At 40.8% G+C, this 18,368-nt stretch overlaps 1 protein-coding gene across 8 annotated transcripts in view; it reads left to right on the forward strand.

Moving 5' to 3' along the window:
* Positions 1-18,368, forward strand: part of AFF1 (AF4/FMR2 family member 1) — a 206,485-nt gene that overhangs the window by 69,532 nt on the left and 118,585 nt on the right. For 2 of the 8 annotated variants that reach the window (XM_032631943.1, XM_032631945.1), the window contains exon 1: positions 10,373-10,787. The exons of 4 other annotated variants lie outside the window; for them this stretch is intronic. In XM_032631943.1, coding sequence (XP_032487834.1) covers positions 10,771-10,787 — 17 coding nt within the window. In that variant the 5' untranslated portion in view covers positions 10,373-10,770. Of the gene's footprint in view, positions 1-10,370; positions 10,788-18,368 lie in introns of those variants that run through there. 2 more of the 8 variants (XM_032631949.1, XM_032631946.1) reach the window with 2 other exon arrangements.

Below are 18,368 nucleotides of genomic sequence, written 5' to 3' on the forward strand. Positions count from 1 at the left end.
ATCCTCATTAAGCTATTGAAAAAGTATGATGATGTATGAAGAAGAACCTGAGCTAAGAGAATGTTAGGTGTTCTAGAAAAAATGGAAAATCTTATGATTATTTTTAATTTCCAGTAGGAATTAGATGATGGAAGAGTTAGCGAATTGGTACATATTGACTAGTGATTACTGAACTTTAGTGTGAAACCGAATCACCTGGAGGGCTTGTTGAAACTCTAATTGTTGGACCACACCAACAGAGTTTCTGCTTCTGTAGGTTTGGGTGGGGCCTGAAAGTTTGCAAAAGAATGCAAGAATGGAGCAACAGAGGAACCCAAAGAAACAAATGGAAGACAAGTAGCAAGTTGATAGAACTTAAACCCAACCATATCAATAATTAAAATAATGACTAAACACATCAGTTACAAGGCAGAGATCCAGCAGACTGGGTTTTACCGAACACAGTCATCTACTTCCAATAGATGTATTTAAAAATAAGAACATGCATAGGTATAAAGGTAAAGGATAGAGCAAGATACATCATCCAACAGTAAGCATAGGAAAGCTGGATGGCTATATGAGAATCAAGAGGGCAGAAGTAGAACCAATGGATGATGGCTGCAGGGAAGCCAGTTTTAGCTCTATGGAGCACAGAGGTTTCCACCGCTATCACTGGCCAGCAGTGGAAGGGGCTGCCTTGTAATTACAACACATGTCCCTGGAAATATGCAAACAGGCCAGTCTAGGAAGAGAAAGAGCATTCTTGCATGGAGAATTGGATTAGATGATCTCCTTTGGTCTCCTTTCTGGAGCTAAGATTTCATCATAGTTTATTTTCTACAATAATTGTAAATTATTACAATTGTAAAAAACGTAAATTGTGGGTAAGTGTTCATTTTATAATACTTAGAATATTTTTAAATGCCCAGAATAAGACAAGTCATTTGATCCTTCCAGCCAGGAATATCTATGGCTAACATTTGGTACAGAGGCTCAGTCAATCTTTTTAATACACAGATTTATTTCAATTTTGGTGAAGTGGGTTCATAACAGCTGCACTGTATAGCAACTGCTGTTTTTTTTTTAAGTTTATACTATATCTTTCTATGTCATAAAATATTTTTGTAAAACAGGAGAGTGAAAGCATATTCAACCCAGGGGGAGAAAAAGCATTTCGAGACTAGTTGTATAAATTCAAGAAAACAGAGAAGTATTTCAAGTAAGATCTCCCTGCAATGACACCACTGCACTTTTACTATCTCAAGAGACCTTTGGGATTTGGGTGGTGATTACATGTGCTGGAAGAACCAGGAAAAGGAGAGAGTGACTGATCTTTAGTTTGGGTGATTGGTGACTAGGACCAGGGGAGAGGAATGGGTTAGAGTCATGTTAATTCTGGCCCTGTTGAGTTTGAGTTGCCCTGGGGGTCACTGCCTGGCCTGGGACCATTCCTCAGGCTAATTTTGTCTCTTTCCTTTAACCTGTTTGCCTTTCCTTTTTAAAGGCATCACTGCTCTACCCTGCACACTCCCTGCATACTCTGTTATTGTGCGTACTCGCTGGTTTTTACTAGTGAAAAACTTAAGGAGGCAGATCTTATTTTAAGAAGTTAATTGCTGATCATTACAGTTAAATACATTATAAAGATAATGGAATTTTTTAGTTTTATGTGACCCACATCCCTCCTGATCTGCTAATTGGAAGTCCTCTTTGAATTCTGCCCTCTGCTTTTATTCCTAAGAATGGAACCAGCAACACTTCCCCCACCCCGCACCCCCACCCCCTGCCACAGCCCCACACCAGTCCCTTCTTTGGTGAAGGAGACATTGTCCCCTCCCTCTGTAGAGAAGCCACCCTTGCAGACCCAAGAAGCAGCTCAGGTTGAATGATAGGTGGCTCTTGGCATCTCTAAGGTGACACTTTTCACTAAGTGCATGATCCATTTGGGACAGCCTCCCAAGTGCCTTTTTATACCCAGGAAAGTGGTTTTGGGCAGCTGGAAAGAAGGAGTTGTGGGGAGAGGCTTGGGCTAGAGTCACACTTCTGGAGGGTCACTGATAATTTGGTCCAAGACAGCATGTAGACTGAGAGATAAGGGACATTTTCTAGCATCTCTTATTGGATCCCAGATGTGTGAGCAGACAGAATTATGAAACACAATGAGGTCCCTCCAAATAGAGAGGTATCATGAAAGTCCACAGAGGAGAGTTTTGAGGAAGGTGGCCACTGGGGTCACAAAGGAAGCAGACCACTCTTTGTTTAGGGAAGTTTGGCTGTGATGGCAGAAGGAGATGGGGCACTAGCTTTTAGGGGGAGAAGACTGATATGTGGGAGAAATGGCTGATTCTAGAGAAAGCTGTGGTAGAGAAAATAGAAAATGAGCCTGGAGCCCCTTGTAGTACCAGAAAGTAAGGAAGTGCTTAAAAGACAAAAGGAGAGGAGCAAGTCAAAGGGATGAGGGGCTAACTGGAAGAGCTCCCAGTGGCCAGAGCCAGAACAATTTGAGCAATAAAGTAAATCGTAGAGCATTGGATTATAGCCCAAAGGATAAAGTAAGTATCTGTGAGTATATGCCATACTGCTATAAATAAATGATTGAATAAATTAATAAATGGAGAAGTAAATCTTTCTTACAAAAGAATTCCAAGTAATGCGTGGGTACTACCACCCCACAGGAGTGGAGCATAAGTCCCTCCCTCCCTTGAAGGGAAAAACCATTAGACAAAGCCAGATGGGGACACCTGGCCTGAACTCCTCAAAACTGTCAAAGTCATAAAAAACCAGGAAAGACTGAGAAACTGTCACACAGTGCAATGTGTGATATCCTGGATTGGCTCTTGGAGCAGAAAGAGGATATTAATGGAAATCAAAATAAGTCTAGAGTTTAGTTCATAGTAGTATACCAATGTGGATTTCTCAGTTTTGACAAATGACAGATGATACTATAAGATGTGAAAATGGGGAAATTGGCTGGGGAGGTATATGAGAATTCTTTGCAACTTTTCTGTAAATCTAAAATTATTCCAAAGTAAAAAGACTTTTTTTTTTAAAGTGTGTGTTACCAAACGAAAGTTCATATGCTCAATTCACAGTGAGGCCAAACAAACCAAAATGTAGGAGTTTGGGGCAGAGAAAGGTTTATTGCAGGGCCAAGCAAGGAGAATAGGTGGCTCATGCTCAAACAAACAAAGAAACAAAACCCACACTCCCCAAACGGTTTCGGCAAAGCATTTTTAAATGCCAGGTGAGGGCGGGGCGTCCCAGGGTAAGTGATCAGCTCCTGCACTGTTCTCTGATTTGTTAATGGTGGGGTGACAAGGTGGTGTCATAGGAGTTAACATTATCAATCTTAGGCACCAGTAGGTCTGGGGGGTATGTGCTCGGGATCATCAAGTAGTTAATTTCTTTGTTTGGTGGTGGTTTTAGCATCTGAAAAACAACTCAGGAAATGTGCATCAGATACTGTTATTTAGGTAATTCAGAGAGGAGCTAAAGCAGAAGATATGGGGGAGGGGTCTGTCCCAGGAAGACCCCATAGGGTCCTGCTCATTTACATGTTGGGGTGGGGTTGGGGGTTGGGGAAACTTGAGCTTGTTTGTAGGCTGAGAATAAATAAGTCAGCTGGTATGGATTGGCAGAGGTATTGGGTGAGGGAAGGAAGAATGTTTTATCTATGTACAAACAGAAAAAGATAGGAAAAGTGTAGATCAGTAGTAGAGAAAAAGACATTTCAGTGAAGGAAGAGGTGATATTGGGCAGTAGTCTTTAAACATTTTTGCTTGTGTCCCCTCCAAAAGAATGTTGAAAAACTGGAAGTCTTTAGTCTCAAACCTATCAGCTGAATCGTATCAGAGAAAATTTCCATCTCATTTCATAATTCTAATATATAGCTGGATTGGTGAGGCAGGGCCTTGCTCCAGGTTGGTTACCTGGATATGTCAGATGAGGAGCCACCCATGAGTTTTTCCTGATTTGAGCTCAGGGACTGTCCTCCTACATAGAGCTGTTCCTCTGGGGTTTCAGACATATTTGCACCCTGGAGCAATGTACACTTAGAAGAGTGATTTGGAATGGGTGAGAGGCCTACTTTTCTTGATCAAGTAGGGAAAGGCAAGCAGAAGTGGGAGGAAAGCCTGAACCCTCATTTCAGGAAAGAGGGCATTTGGGAATGAAGAACCAGGAAATAGATTTGCTTCAAACCTCTGCCCTCATCCCTCTTGAGGACTTCCACATACCCCTGATTTGAAGATCATGGTAGAGGACCTGAAAAGTGTGGCATAAAGCTGGGGAAGAAGGGGACTTTCTCAGGACCAGCAAGGGGAGGACTGTTTTGTGTTGAGGTCATAGCTGAAGGGGGAGCTAGTTAATTTCCAGCAATGCTTATCCAGTTTTCCCTGCTATCTCTGCCCACCAGAGATGGCTCATCTTTTTTCTCCTCCTTTGTCTCCCCTCCCTTTTCCTGTGTCTGATTTATTTGTGACTGTCCAGTGGCACCTTGAGCACCCTTCTTTTGGTGAAGTGATTTCTGCAGTGTCCTCATTAAACAGCATCCCACTGAAATGAAGTAAAAATTCTTAGATTTGACCGACGTAACTTTTAGATCAAAAATGCCATTAAAGAGTAGTATCATTGAATGACTATTGTGGACCAAATGCATGCATTGAATGAATATTTAACAGTTCTGATTAAGGCAACTTGTTTTAAAAAATTTTTTTAATTAAATTTAAAGTATGTTAGATTTTGCCTTCTATCTCCTAAATTAAAAAAAATATATATAAACATACATTTTAAAACATATGCCTGTTTATATTTTGCCAAATAAATGATGGAACACTTGAAACATGATTCTGTTTTCACTCTTGGATAACAATATGTAGGGCACATTTGTGATTGTACTTAAGATATTGTTATATATGCCATCTGTTGTTGCCACTACATGTGTGCAAGTGTCATTTATAAAGCTCATTAATTTAAAGAGCTAATAAAAAGGCACTCTTGTGATTCAGGAACCCATTTCAGGTAGTAAAACAGTCTGTCCCACTCACCTTATAAATTCTGCCCTGTTTATTAAATTGTGTACCTTACTTTTCTGTTGTTAGCATACTTGGTCACTGTAGGCTTGGTGAATTCTGGAAATGTAGAACTGATTAGCATATTCTCACCATACTGAGAAACTTGTTATTTTGATATATAGATGATATTTTGCTGTCATGTAACATCTTTCCATTCATTTATTTTTATTTTTTAAGACTTATTTTGAATTGGCTTTATTAGGCAATTCATGAATAGGGCAGAATCCCATCTAGCAACTAGAAGGGTATTCCCTCTTTCCATTATTTTCATTAGAAATTCTTCACTGTAGGGAATTCCCTGGCAGTCCAGGGGTTAGGACTCTGTGCTTTCGCTAGGTTCAGTCCTTGGTCTTAAGATCCCACAAGCTGTGTGGCAGGGCCAAAAAAAAAAAACCCACATAACTTCACTGTACTGGGCAATTACTAAGACAGTCCTAACATTTTAAAGGGGCAGTGAAGATTGACAGGTGATCGTACCCATTATTTGTAAGGTAAATTGGGTCCATTAGCTGGTCCAGTTTGAGTGCACCTTAGGGCCCAGGGATTTATCACCTAAAGTCTACAGAGCCTCAGGTCCTCCTTAGGTGAGCTGCAGAGGGATCATGAACATCAAAGTAAAGCAAATGTCATGTGCATAGGTCTGTATCCTCGAATCTCATCAGTAAGGCAAAGAATTCTGTGCCCCCAAAACGTTAAGAATGTCTTTTGTTCAGTTTCACTGCCGAACAAGACTGTGGGTTGGATACAATGGTGTTTTCAAAACACTTGGAGATAATAACACCCACGTGCGTATTGCTGAACTTCTTCAGCCACATGGAGTATCCAATTCCAGAATAATTTCTCCTGCACTTTCCTCTAGTATTGTTAGATCTATTACAAATCGAGTGTAATCCCACATCTGTTTTAAATTACTCTCACTAATTTATGTTACAAATGATCTTGAGAGCCCTGGGAATCTCAGGTGTAATCCCAATCTGCTGTTGATTTCATATTTCTGTGTGTGTAAATATTTGCTGTATTCTTTCATTTCCTTATCTTTAGTGGAACAGCACAATTAACACAGTTCACAGAGGAAAAATGTAATTTTAATATAAGTGATGTTATACTTCTAGCCAGTGATAAATGGAAATTTTGTGAGTAGATGCTATTATGCAATATTGTTTCTGCTTACTTATATGTCTGATATCAATTTAAAGGATAAATATCATAGTTGGTATTTAGAACAAGAGAAAGATGGGGGAAAATGGCAAGCAAAAAATTTTGGGGGGCTTCCCTGGTGGCGCAGTGGTTGAGAGTCCTCCTGCCGATGCAGGGGACACGGGTTCGTGCCCTGGTCCGGGAAGATCCCACATGCCGCAGAGCGGCTGGGCCCATGAGCCATGGCCGCTGAGCCTGCGCATCCGGAGCCTGTGCTCCTCAACGGGAGAGGCCACAACAGTGAGAGGCCCGCGTACCGCAAAAAAAAAAAAAAAAAAAAAAAATTTTTTTTGGAGAGTAGACTTTTGCCTAAATTTATGCTTTGTTTCCTTCAAGGTTTATCATTCTTCTATTGCAAAAGAATACACGTGTGCAGTGGTATTTTATTGTCTGATAGAGATTTCTTATGAATGAAAATAAATGCTGTCCAACCATGATACTTAAAATGACTGAGGGATTATAAACCAATACTGAATCAAAGAGCTCACTTTTATCTTTTAAGTATGCGTGATCTAAGCAAGTCGTTCTCACATGTAAGCAGACAAGTATTAGCTGGAGAATTTGTTGAAGTGCATATCCCTGAGACCTCTCCCTACAAAGATTTTGATTTACGAGTTCTGGAGTCTGTGGTTTTAACACATGACACAGGTGATTTGATATTTTACCAAAGCTGTTGTGGGTGCTAAGATTCTACACAGGAATAGCTATAATATAATAATATTACTTTTAATATAAGAGAAGCCATGATGATTGTGGAGAGCTGGAGGAAACATGGAAGTATCAACAAGTATCAACAAATGACATGGAATAAGTTTGCACCCTCAAATTATTAAGAACCCCAAAGAGTTTTTGTATGTGTGTGTTTTATCTATTGACACTTGCTATATTAAAAATTAAAATTGAGATATTTAAAATTCTTTAAAATAATAAACCCATTACCTGTTAACTTAAATAATATTTTTATTTGGAAAAAAAAACTATTTCCAAAATAAAAAATTTAATAAGAGGAGTGGCATTATTTTACATTTATGCAAATCTCTTTACTGTCCAAACTAATAGAAGACAGCCAGATTCTCATCTGCTTCTGTGTTCAATGTGTTGCAACGTTATTTTGGTTGAAATATATGAAGAAGATGCAGCCTCACAGAAAATGGAGGAGTATTTTAATACCTTTTTTGATATTATATCAAAACTCTACAAGTCATAGTTTCTTAAAGGTTAGTTGCAATGTGGAATTTGAAATCATATCATTGAATTTTTTTTTTTTTTTTTTTTTTTTTTTTTTTTGCGGTACGCGGGCCTCTCACTGTTGTGGCCTCTCCCGCCGTGGAGCACAGGCTCCGGACACACAGGCCCAGCGGCCATGGCTCACGGGCCCAGCCGCTCCGCGGCATGTGGGATCCTCCAGGACCGGGGCACAAACCCGTGTCCCCTGCATCGGCAGGCGGACTCTCAACCACTGCGCCACCAGGGAAGCCCTGAACTTTTTTTTTTGATATATTAAAATCCATTGGTCTGTCCTGCACTTTCAATGGATCTTTTACCCGTGCACGATTTAAAAAAAAAATTATTTAATTAATTTATTTATGGCTGTGTTGGGTCTTTGTTGCTGTGCGTGGGCTTTCTGTAGTTGTGGTGCGCTGGGGCTACTCTTTCATTGTGGTGCACAGGCTTCTCATTGTGGTGGCTTCTCGTTGCAGAGCACGGGCTCTAGGTGTGCGGGCTTCAGTAGTTGTGGCATGTGGGCTCAGTAGTTGTGGCTCATGGGCTCTAGAGCGCAGGCTCGGTAGTTGTGGTGCACGGGCTTTGTTGCTCCGCGGCATGTGGGATCTTCTCAGACCACAGCTCAATCACATGTCCCCTGCACTGGCAGGCGGATTCTTAACCACTGTGCCACCAGGGAAGCCCCACAGTTTTGTACTGTTTAGAAAATTTTGGTCACTGAGTTACGCAGGTCTTCTTTTTTTAAAATTTAATTAATTAATTAATTAAGTTTTGGTTGCATTGGGTCTTCGTTGCTGTGCATGGGCTTTTTCTAGTTGTGGCGAGCAGGGGCTACTCTGTTGTGGTGTGCTGGCTTCTCACTATGGTGGCGTCTCTTGTTGCGGAGCACAGGGTCTAGCCGTGTGGGCTTCAGTAGTTGTGGGTCACAGGCTTAGTCAGTAGTTGTGGCTCACGGGCTCTAGAGCGTGGGCTCAGTAGTTGTTGCTCGCGGACTTTAGAGTGCAGGCTCAGTAGTTGCGGCACACGGGCTTAGTTGCTCCGTGGCATGTACTGATCTTTGTGGACCAGGGCTTGAACCCGTGTCCCCTGCCTTGGCAGGCAGATTCTTAACCACTGTGCCACCAGGGAAGTCCGTACACAGGTCTTCTAAAACCACATTCATTACTGTCCTTACCTCATCGGGAAAGTCTTTAAGTATTGGGAAGCTGACAGGCTCGCAGTGGCAGATGTCATTTTCCAAAATGCTTGAAAACTCAAATTTTATCATTGGCAATAAATACTGTCAGTTGTTTTCCTTGAAGAAACAGACTCACTTTGTTCATTTTTGAGAAAATGATTACCAAATACCCAAGTCAGAATAACCACAGTTTGTCAATTGTTCTTTCAGTTGTTCCTCACTTGTTCTTTCAATTTTTTTTATGGACTACCATTTCTTTAGAAATGGTAGTCCATGCAAAAAACAGCTATTTCAGCTTGCAACTCAGTTATACAAGTGCTTTTCTTCTAGACAACCACTGTACTTCACTCTGCAGTAGCAGAGTGCTTCATGTGGACTTCCCATTTTGTCACAAAGAACATTAAAATGACCTGTACTCAAGGGTCAAGATTTAAGAAAAGTAGTAATTCTTACTGCTCGCTTCATTAAGGACATGTGTAAAGAAAACTGACCTTTTTTTCTTTTTTAAACTGCTAATGAGTGAAGAGCCACTGCCTTGATTAGTGCTAAGGTGCCAGCAGTTTCCCCACAATTGCTTTTGCACCATCAGTGCAAATGTCAGCACAGTGAAAAAGACAAATAATGTCTTTGTGTTATTCTAAAAATAGCTTGACCTCTGAGAAGGTCCTGGGGACTCCCAGGAGACCAGGAATCACACTTTGAGACCCACCATAGAGATGCTTTGGGCCTTCCACCCACCAGCCCCCACCTCCCAGCTTTGCAGTTTTTGTGCAGATGTCAACATGTCTATCCATGGCTCCTTAGCAGTACAGTGTGGAGTATCTCTTTGTGAGATGGTGTCACTGTCATGATTCTAGGTAGAATGGGGAGTCCACGGGGCCGGCATTCACTCCATTTGGAGTTTGCATCTCCTACAGTGTGCTGCTGGTCCGCATGAGACGCTGAAGCCCAACCTCTGTCCTGCTCAACGACGTTTTTCCCTGCTTAGCTTTAGGCACAGTTTAAATTTAAATGCCTTCCCTGGCCCCCTTAGTAGGACACGGTTTGGCTTGTACTTACAGTGTTTAATATACTGTTGGCTTGCATTCTCAGTCATTTTCTAAAAATTTGTCAGTTCCTTAATTACTTCTTCAAGTACCATCTGAGTTGCTGTTTCCTTTTAATTTGAATGTTGTCCAATAAAAGAGAGGGCGTTTTTTTTTTTTTTTTTAAAAGAGACGGCACTTTGTACATATTTGTTTCAATGTAACGAAATCAAAACTGAAAGCTAACAAAGTCAAACAAGTGTGCGTTAGTTGCACATTTCCTGACTGCAAGCATTGGCACGATCAAACGTAGCGAACGTGTTTTACTGCTGTGGTTTTATTCCTTGTTCACTTCAGCCTCTTGGGACCCAATATTCAACAAATATTCAAATTGGGGTTGGAGTTCTGACCGCCCGGGTACTGCGTGTTCCGGCAGTGTGTGTTTGTACGTTGTTAAAACCTGACAAGAGAGCGGTAGCCAGGAGCCTGCAGGCGGGGCTCCGCCGCGGTCGGGCCAGCTGGGCTGCGTCGGCGCTCGGGTTCTGTGCCCCCGCCCGGCGCAGCCTCGGGCTGGGCCGGTGGAGCGCCGTGCCCTTTTAAGGAGGCGGACCGTACCACCAGAACTTTGTTGAAGGGGGTGTCCAGGCGAACTCGGACAACTTTAACAGAGCCGAAGGACGATTTCCTTTACCTTGTGACGCGGGCCGGAGTTCTAGTGCTGCTTGGCGGAAGCTGTGCGTTGGTGGGCTTTGCGCGAAGGGAGCCCTTCGGTTTCCTTTCTCCGGAATCGCCCGGAGGGATCTCACTCGGTCTGAATTCAGACGCGAAGCTCCCCGGGCCGGTCCAGAGTGTAGTTTGCCTGCAGAGGTCCCAGTGCCCGGATGTCCATCAGGATTAGCGCGAGCCAATACGCTCGGAGCCCGAGGCTGCGCTGAGGACGCCCGGGCTCGGGAGCAGGTAGTCCGGTAAAATCGGGTAGTCGCGCTGGGGAATCGTCCCCACCCGGCCCCGGCAAATGGTGAGCGCGGCGCTGGCAGAAGGGCCGCGGGTTGAAGGCTCTGATGGACAGGAGACCTTGAGCTCTATAAACTGAATTATGGCAGCCCAGTCAAGGTAAGGCAGGCACCGAGAGAAACTTTTAAAATATGTTAGTGGCTAGGAGAATTGAAGGTTGCAAGGGAAGGGTCGGGGTGCTGCGAAGAGGACGAGCAGGAAGCAGCTTTGTCATTGCTTTCTCATCATTCCTGATGCTGTGGTTCTTTATTTATGTCAGATAAAAAACAGTCTGGAGAACATAATAGACAATTTCTGCAGAGAGGAGGGGGTTGAGTTAAAGTTAAGATTAAAGTTAAATTTCTCTTCCAAAAATAATTATTTTCAGAAAAATAGTTGATTTAACTTGTCTGCCTTTGCCCAAATTGTCCTTTAGTTTCTTTGTGCACCTCCTTCTGGTTCTCCTGGTTTTTTTTTCCCCCTCTCCGCTAATGCCTTGAGCAGAATTTTAGAAATCGATTAATGTGAAACAGTTCGCCTTGGGGGAGGTGGTTGAGAATTTGCCTGGTAAGTGACTGGAAATTTTACTGCCAGAATGTACGATTGCACATAAAACGGCACAGCTTGCGTGAATCTGCTGAGTAGGCAAAGACCAGGAATGTATCGGGGTTGGTGAAGGGGAGAGGATAATGAACTGCAGTTGCTGTCAGAGGAACGCTATTGTAAGAACCTCCAGCCCTGACTTTCCATGGTTTGTTACTTTTTTGTAATGAGGCTTTAAGAGTGATGACAAGGCATTAGTGATTTTTATGAAATTCAAACTGTTGTGTATGATTTCATTTTAGTTGTGACAGCAGTTGGTGCTAAAGGAAGCCTACAATTTAGATATACATTCTTTTTAAACTTTCAGTTTTACTGGAAAGTACTTTGGTGTCGCATTTAAATTAATGAGAGCTCCTCAAGTTGCTTTTTGATGTAATATAGTGATTTGGGGGAAATCTTACAAGGCTAAACACATTTCAGGTCTGAAGACCCAGATAGGTCACTCAGAGAAATAGATGCTTTAAGCTTAAAGTTTGGACTTGATGAGACTTTGAAATTTTTTCCTAAGAGATAGAACTTTCTAGGAAGAAAAAGAACTTCACTATATAGAGCGCCTCTATGTGCTTTGTATATTTAATCCTCTAGACTCAGTGGTTTATCCCCTGCCCCCATTTTATTGGCTGTTCTAAGAGAGAGGTTCTTAACTTGAGGCCATTTAGTAGGAAAACTTGGATGAGAAGAGTTGCATCTTTATTTATGCTAACCTTGACTGAAATTTAACTGCCAAAAGGGTCCATGGCATCAAAACCTTAGATTAAGACACTGTGATCTAAGAAATTAAATGGTATCTAACAGAGCTCAATAATAGAAAGCTGGGATTTGAACTCAGATGTGAGTGATTTCAGTGTCTGAACCCTTAAATTAAATAAGAATAAAATGAGGTAATAGCTAAATTGGACACTGCTGTGTGCCAGGCACAGCAACTGTAATTGGATTACCTCTTTGACTCTTCTCAGTTGCTTAAATAGGTAAGTACTTGTATTTTTTCACATTTGTTCAGGAAACTGAGGCTCAGCCAGTCTGTTTCTTGCTTGAGGTCACACAGGTAGAGCAGTGCCTGCCTGACTTTTGAGCTGCCCTGCAGCATTTCCTTACTTCCAGGCTGCCTCTTTAATGCTGAGATGAGGTGTTGAAAGGGAGCTGCAACGCCTCAGTCTAAATGCGCAAAAAGCAATTTCTGCTAAAAGTACTTTGCTACAAGATGTAAAAATCCGAGTTATCAGTATGGTAGTTCAATTTGCTAGTAATTGAAATAGGAGGACTGTACATATTCTGCTTTTCTGCCTGGCCTTCAGATGTGCCCTTGAACTAGGAACAAAGCCACGATGTCTTTTTTTTTTTTTTTAATTTTTTGGCCTCACTGCATGGCACCTGGGAACTTAGCTCCCTGACCAGGGATTGAACCTGCGCCCCCTGCATTGGAAGTGCAGAGTCTTAATGAGTGAACTGTCAGGGAAGTCCCCAAGGCCATGCTGTCTTGCTATTTTCTTAGTCTGCATCATGGGAGTGTATCTCTCAAGTGGTAAATGTGCATTTTTTCACTTATAGCTGGAATGTGGTCCAAACTCACTTAGACATTGTGTTTGTGGGAGAATAGGTAATCTTTGAGATCCCCAGAGAGAATATATGGAGAAAATTGCAGGTATTTTTGGATTTCAGGAAACCCCAAAGCTGGGCCACTCTGCCTGAGTAGTGCTAAGAGAAACGCAGCCATCATCTGTGATGTATAATCTGGGGTAGTAAAATCTTGCCTGTGTGTCAGCATCTGTTTGCTTTTGAAACAATTAATTTAGATTCTTGGACTCATTGGATCTGAATATTCATAGCATTCATAGCTCAGTTCTAACCATTGTGCACTGTTTAAATAATTAGGTGGTGGGATTTTTTTGTTTGTTTTTGAGTAGAAGAGATAGATGGAAACTTAGATGAAACTGAATTTTGTAGCACTGGTAGTGAATAAATGAGCTGACCATGGCACTATTCTCTTATTATTTGTTATTGTTATAAGGTAATAGTCTTCACTTGATGTTGATGGATGGTGCATGACTAATTTTTCATGTGTATTTCTTCTCTGTAGTCAGCTCCTTAAGACATTGTCTCACATTTTTAGTATTCCTTGCATAGGCTAGAAGTACTTTGAATGAGGGAGGGACCTCTTAAATCTCTAGGCTTGTGAATTTCCATAAATTGAGGTTGCATATTCTTCTCCATTTTAAAACCTAAAAGTAGGAAATTGATTATTTTGTTTTGCTTTGTGGTTGATTTCTTCCGCTAGATATGGAAGACATTTATTGAATGAAAGGTCAATTCCCTAAGTTTTAAAAATTAGATTTTGGGTCAGTATTTTGAGAACATTAAATATCTGCTTTGCCTTTTCAGAATTGTGGAGAAAGGCCGTCATTTAGAAGTGCAACATCAGTTAAAGCAGGGCATATTCTATGCCTCCCCTCTCAGATCAGTGTGTGCTTCCTTTGGAATCTATAAGCACAACAGATAAATTGACTAGGCTTCCTTGCTTTAAGGTGAAATAGTTACAGATCATGGCTTTAGTTTCCAAATTCTGATCTAAAGCACTTGGAGACGGTGCTTTTATAGGAGTATACAGCCTGGCACACCCTCTTTTGAGGACTGGTAAACTTATGATGGGTAGGGGTGGGCATAGAATCCCATCAGTTTGTAGATCTATCCTTTTCTATGAGGATTAGCTTGCCTTATATTGAGGAGTGTGTTGATGGATAAAAGAGAAAGGAGGGCTTTGGTTCTCCATCTCTGCTAACCCCTTCGTTGAAGCAATCCCTGAATTTTAGAAAGGAATACTTACATCTCTTCAACTACCATCATCAGGGATTAACTGGTTTTAAATGCACCTTGTGCTACTGGAGAAGCCCTGGCCCACCTCCCCCCAGGGTGTGTGTGTGTGTAGCAGGGGGAGGGTGCGTGAATGAGAGTTGGGGGAGTTGAACTTGCTTCTTTAGAAGAGTAGCTTCTGGTGGCTGAGCATGTCTCAAAAGCTCTTTCACACAAACTGCAGAAGGAAATTAAGTTTAGGTAACTCTCCCACAGGTTTTTGTTTGTTTGTTTAAATTTGACTAAAGTTAATGATGTTTAAAAAAAAATAATAGAGGAAAGTTAGATTGTTCCCAAGATTATTATGAAGCCGGTTTTTGGTGGATCTCTTACTCTGGTGGGGGAAATTTTCCACGACAAAAAGCAATGCTCTTAAACTGGTATGGAACCAGTTTTGCTCCGTCCTCTGTCCCCACCCCCAGTTTATGAGCTTTGTAAAGATTACCTTGGAAGAAAATTCATGAAAGCAAAAAAGCTCTGATTTAATATGAGCAAATATCAAAGAAGAATGCTTGATGTTTTGGAAAGTGCAGTTCAAGGAAGTGATTTCAAGAGGGAAATAATTTATGCAGTATTTTGACCCAGTGAATGTCTTCATTTTTTCCCTTAAGATACCATTGTAAACTGTGTCCTTGACAGAAGAGGTTTCTTAAATGATTTCCTTCTAGTTCATCCTGAGAGCCCTGCTGAGCTTCCTGACTCAGACTAGAGGTTCTTCCATGATGAAGATGGAAGGAGGATTGAGTCATTTTTTTCATTCAGCTGATTTATGGGGATCTTCTTTGGCAAAAAAAAAAATAAAAAAATTAACACAAGTGGTCTCTCAAGAGAGTTAGGGGATTCTGTACTATACCATGAAAAAGTATTCAATAGCTGGTTCTATACTGTTTTGAAAATGGAATTTAGTGAATGCTACACCTAAGCAACTTAAATGTCAAATATGCTAATTATCTTAATCATGGATAAGAGAGAAATCTCTCCCATCTGGGCACTGTCACTTATTTGTTTTGAGCATTCAAATCCATCTATTACTTAATAGCTGTAAAATGGAGGAGTTATAAAGCTGGTTTGCTTCATTACAGCTTTGAGGTATAACATACAACTTGATTGCTTCTAATATATAAACTTAGTTTTCTGTTAGCAAATTTCTCTATTTTGTTTGCTTTCCAAGATAGGAAAATAAACTTATTTCCAAAATCTGTCTTCTGAAAGGGCAAGTCCTGTATGTGAGATGTGGTGAGAACGACTGTAGGCGACAGTGTATTCTGACTTTACTTCCGTACTACTTGGAAATACAGCCTGCACCTTTAGGACAATGTTTCTTGGCTCAGAAGTACAAACATAGCAAGCTTGGGTGTCATAATCTCTTTGTTGTGGGTTCAGTTACATTTTATTGATATGGGGTGGGTGCATAACTTTTACAGCTTAAATGATTACCTGTCCTTTTTACTTAAGTTAAAAAAAAATTGAAAGCTAAAGTTGTATTTTAGCTCTGCTTCTGATTGTTCTTCATGCATTTTAATATGAACATAACCTGTATTCATTTGCTCAAAATAATATAGCAACTAGAATGCAAAGTAATGTCTTGCTCAAATATATATGTACCAGATGAAGTTTAGCTTTAGGCCTCTAGTGGAGGGGGTGGAGAATAAGATTTATAACTTTTAGTGTTAATGCCCTTGGAGACCCAAAAGTAAAAATTAACTTTAATAAACATCCCAGTGCTGACTTTTTGTGTCTTGGCAGTGATCAGTGTTGAGAATCCTGCTCCTGTGCAAACTTTTCCCTTTTCCTATCTATCCGCAGTGAGTTAAAGCTTAACCTGATGGCCACAAAGCCAGCAGACTTAATATCCTGAAAGCCTTTTTCAATGGTGAACGTCTGTTGTTTTCTTGCATTGGTTTATTGGCTTCGTTTTTAATTTAACCAGATTGGACTCCTATCAGGTTCTTAAAGCAGTAATTTGATGTCAGATTTAATATATTAAGAGGAAATCCCAATAGTGACGTCTTGTCAAAAGGAACTGAAGCAAACAGAAGGGAGAAATATATTGTATTTCTATTGACAGCTAAATTGTCTTTATTTTGGTATTAGGTATTGTATTTCCAGAGGGCACCCATAGTTCGACCACATTCTAAAAGTACCAAGGATTGTTCTTCCTCCACAGTGGCTCATGTGATGATGAATGCTTGGAGACCTGCAGGCCACATGATCCTTTGTTTGGGTGGGCTGGGGAGAGTTAAGGATGTGACTCCTGAGTCACTGGTTCGCCTTTATTTTACCCAAAAGGATCTTGCCTTTCTTTTCAGTATTGCTTACAGCTCGATTGGCAATTAAACAAATAAAAGTGAAGGAATATTTCAGGGGCAGTGTGGTTATATTAAGCTCAAAGTTCTCAAACTGGATTAGACACAAGAAACAGCATGAGTGCTTCTTAACATGCAGATTCTGCTCTCCCCTCCCCCCAGAGATTCCTTTTAGGCAGGTCCAGGGTGGAGCTTGGGTGGAGCCCTGCTGGGTCTGAGGCCAGAGGCCCACCTACAACACTTTGTGAAATGGGGTGTGTGTGAGGGAGATACAGTATCATATAAACTATGTCGTGTAATGCAGTTACATTTTGATTTAATATATATTCATATATACACACCCTCCCCATTGAAATAGACAAGAGGTTGGTACAGAAGGTAGATATCTACCTCTATAAATTTATGTACTTATTATAAACTCTATTAGTTGAAATGTCCAAATGCACCTATATTTAAAAAATGAAAGGAAGGTACCAAGAAGTAATGTGCAATGTTTAATCCAGCAGCACTTTCCTAAAAATTGTTTCTTAAGGACCTGGATACTTAATTTACCCTTTTCTATCCGCTCTGGTCTCCCTCCCCAAACTACTAACTCACTCTTCAACATCCCCCCCACCCCCATCCCCCGTTCATCAGGTGGCAGTTGTTTTGTTTTTAATTTTTATTTATTTATTTTTGGCTGCATTGGGTCTTCGTTGCTGCGCACAGGCCTTCTCTAAGTTGCTGCAAGTGGGGGCCGTTGGGCTTCTCGTTGCGGTGGCTTCTCTTGTTTCGGAGCACAGGCTCTTAGGCTCCTAGGCCTCAGTAGCTGTGGCACGGAGGCCCAGCAGTTGCAGCACGCGGGCTCGGTTGCTCTGTGGCGTGTGGGATCTTCCCAGACTAGGGCTTGAACCCGTGTCCCCTGCACTGGCAGGAGGACTGCCAACCACTGCGCCACCAGGGAAGTCCCAGGAGGCAGTTGTTTTTGTTCCTAGAGAAAAGTTATAACTGTGAATTGGTCAATTATATCCAAACTTTTGAAACTGAAATAAAAGTTTGGGTTTTTTTCTTTTCTTTTAAAGAAGAGCATTGTCTAGGTGTACTGTCATTGAACAAATAATATGCAACAAAAATTTTAAAATGGGGCTCCTATGGGAAGTAAATGTTAAAATTATAGCAGAAGTCAGTTCCTGTAACAAAATTCAGGAAACACTTTCTGGTATGTGGGTGTTGTAACTTTTCAATTCTTGGAACTTTCCTTCAGGAAACTGTCCTGTCAAAAGCAGAGCAGTTGATAAAATATGAAGCACAATTCACAAACTCTGTTGTGCAGTGTAATTAAATTTTGATTTGGGGCATATGTTTTTGTGGTGGTGATAGCTGAGACTGTCATGTGACTTTCATCGTGAATAACGTGCATCTGGATAACTTGTTAAATGGCTTCTCTCCCTCTCCCCATTCTCTTTGCTTTAAAAATACAGGTGTACCTGATTTGCTCTGGATGTGAATTTATGGAAAGTGGTATTTTAAAAATTTATGGAAAGTGGTATTTTTAAAATTAACCAGTTCCCATTATTTTGTATAAAAGTATGAAACTTGTTTCTTTTCCAGCTTTACAGAAATTACATATTTTTGTCTCATGATTGACAAACTAATATTTTACCTTAGACATTTACATTTCTAAGGTGGTCTACCTAGTAAGTTGGTAACTTAAGCTGCCAAAATGCTAATAAAAATTTGAGTCCATGATTTTAATTTTTTTCTTTAAAGGAAAATAACCTCTTACTGAGTTAATAGGACGTTTTAAGTAAGTTTTTTTTTTTTTGGTTAAAAACATATTTATTGGTTCAAAGTTCTAGACAGTAAAACAATAGCTAAAGCTCTTGTTTTATGTTTTTTTCAAGTAACTTTGACCTAGCATTTACACTTCTAGGAATTATGTTTTTCTGTTAATCTTTTATAAGCT

This window comes from Phocoena sinus, chromosome 5 (assembly GCF_008692025.1).
Source record: "Phocoena sinus isolate mPhoSin1 chromosome 5, mPhoSin1.pri, whole genome shotgun sequence".
NCBI lineage: Eukaryota > Metazoa > Chordata > Mammalia > Artiodactyla > Phocoenidae > Phocoena > Phocoena sinus.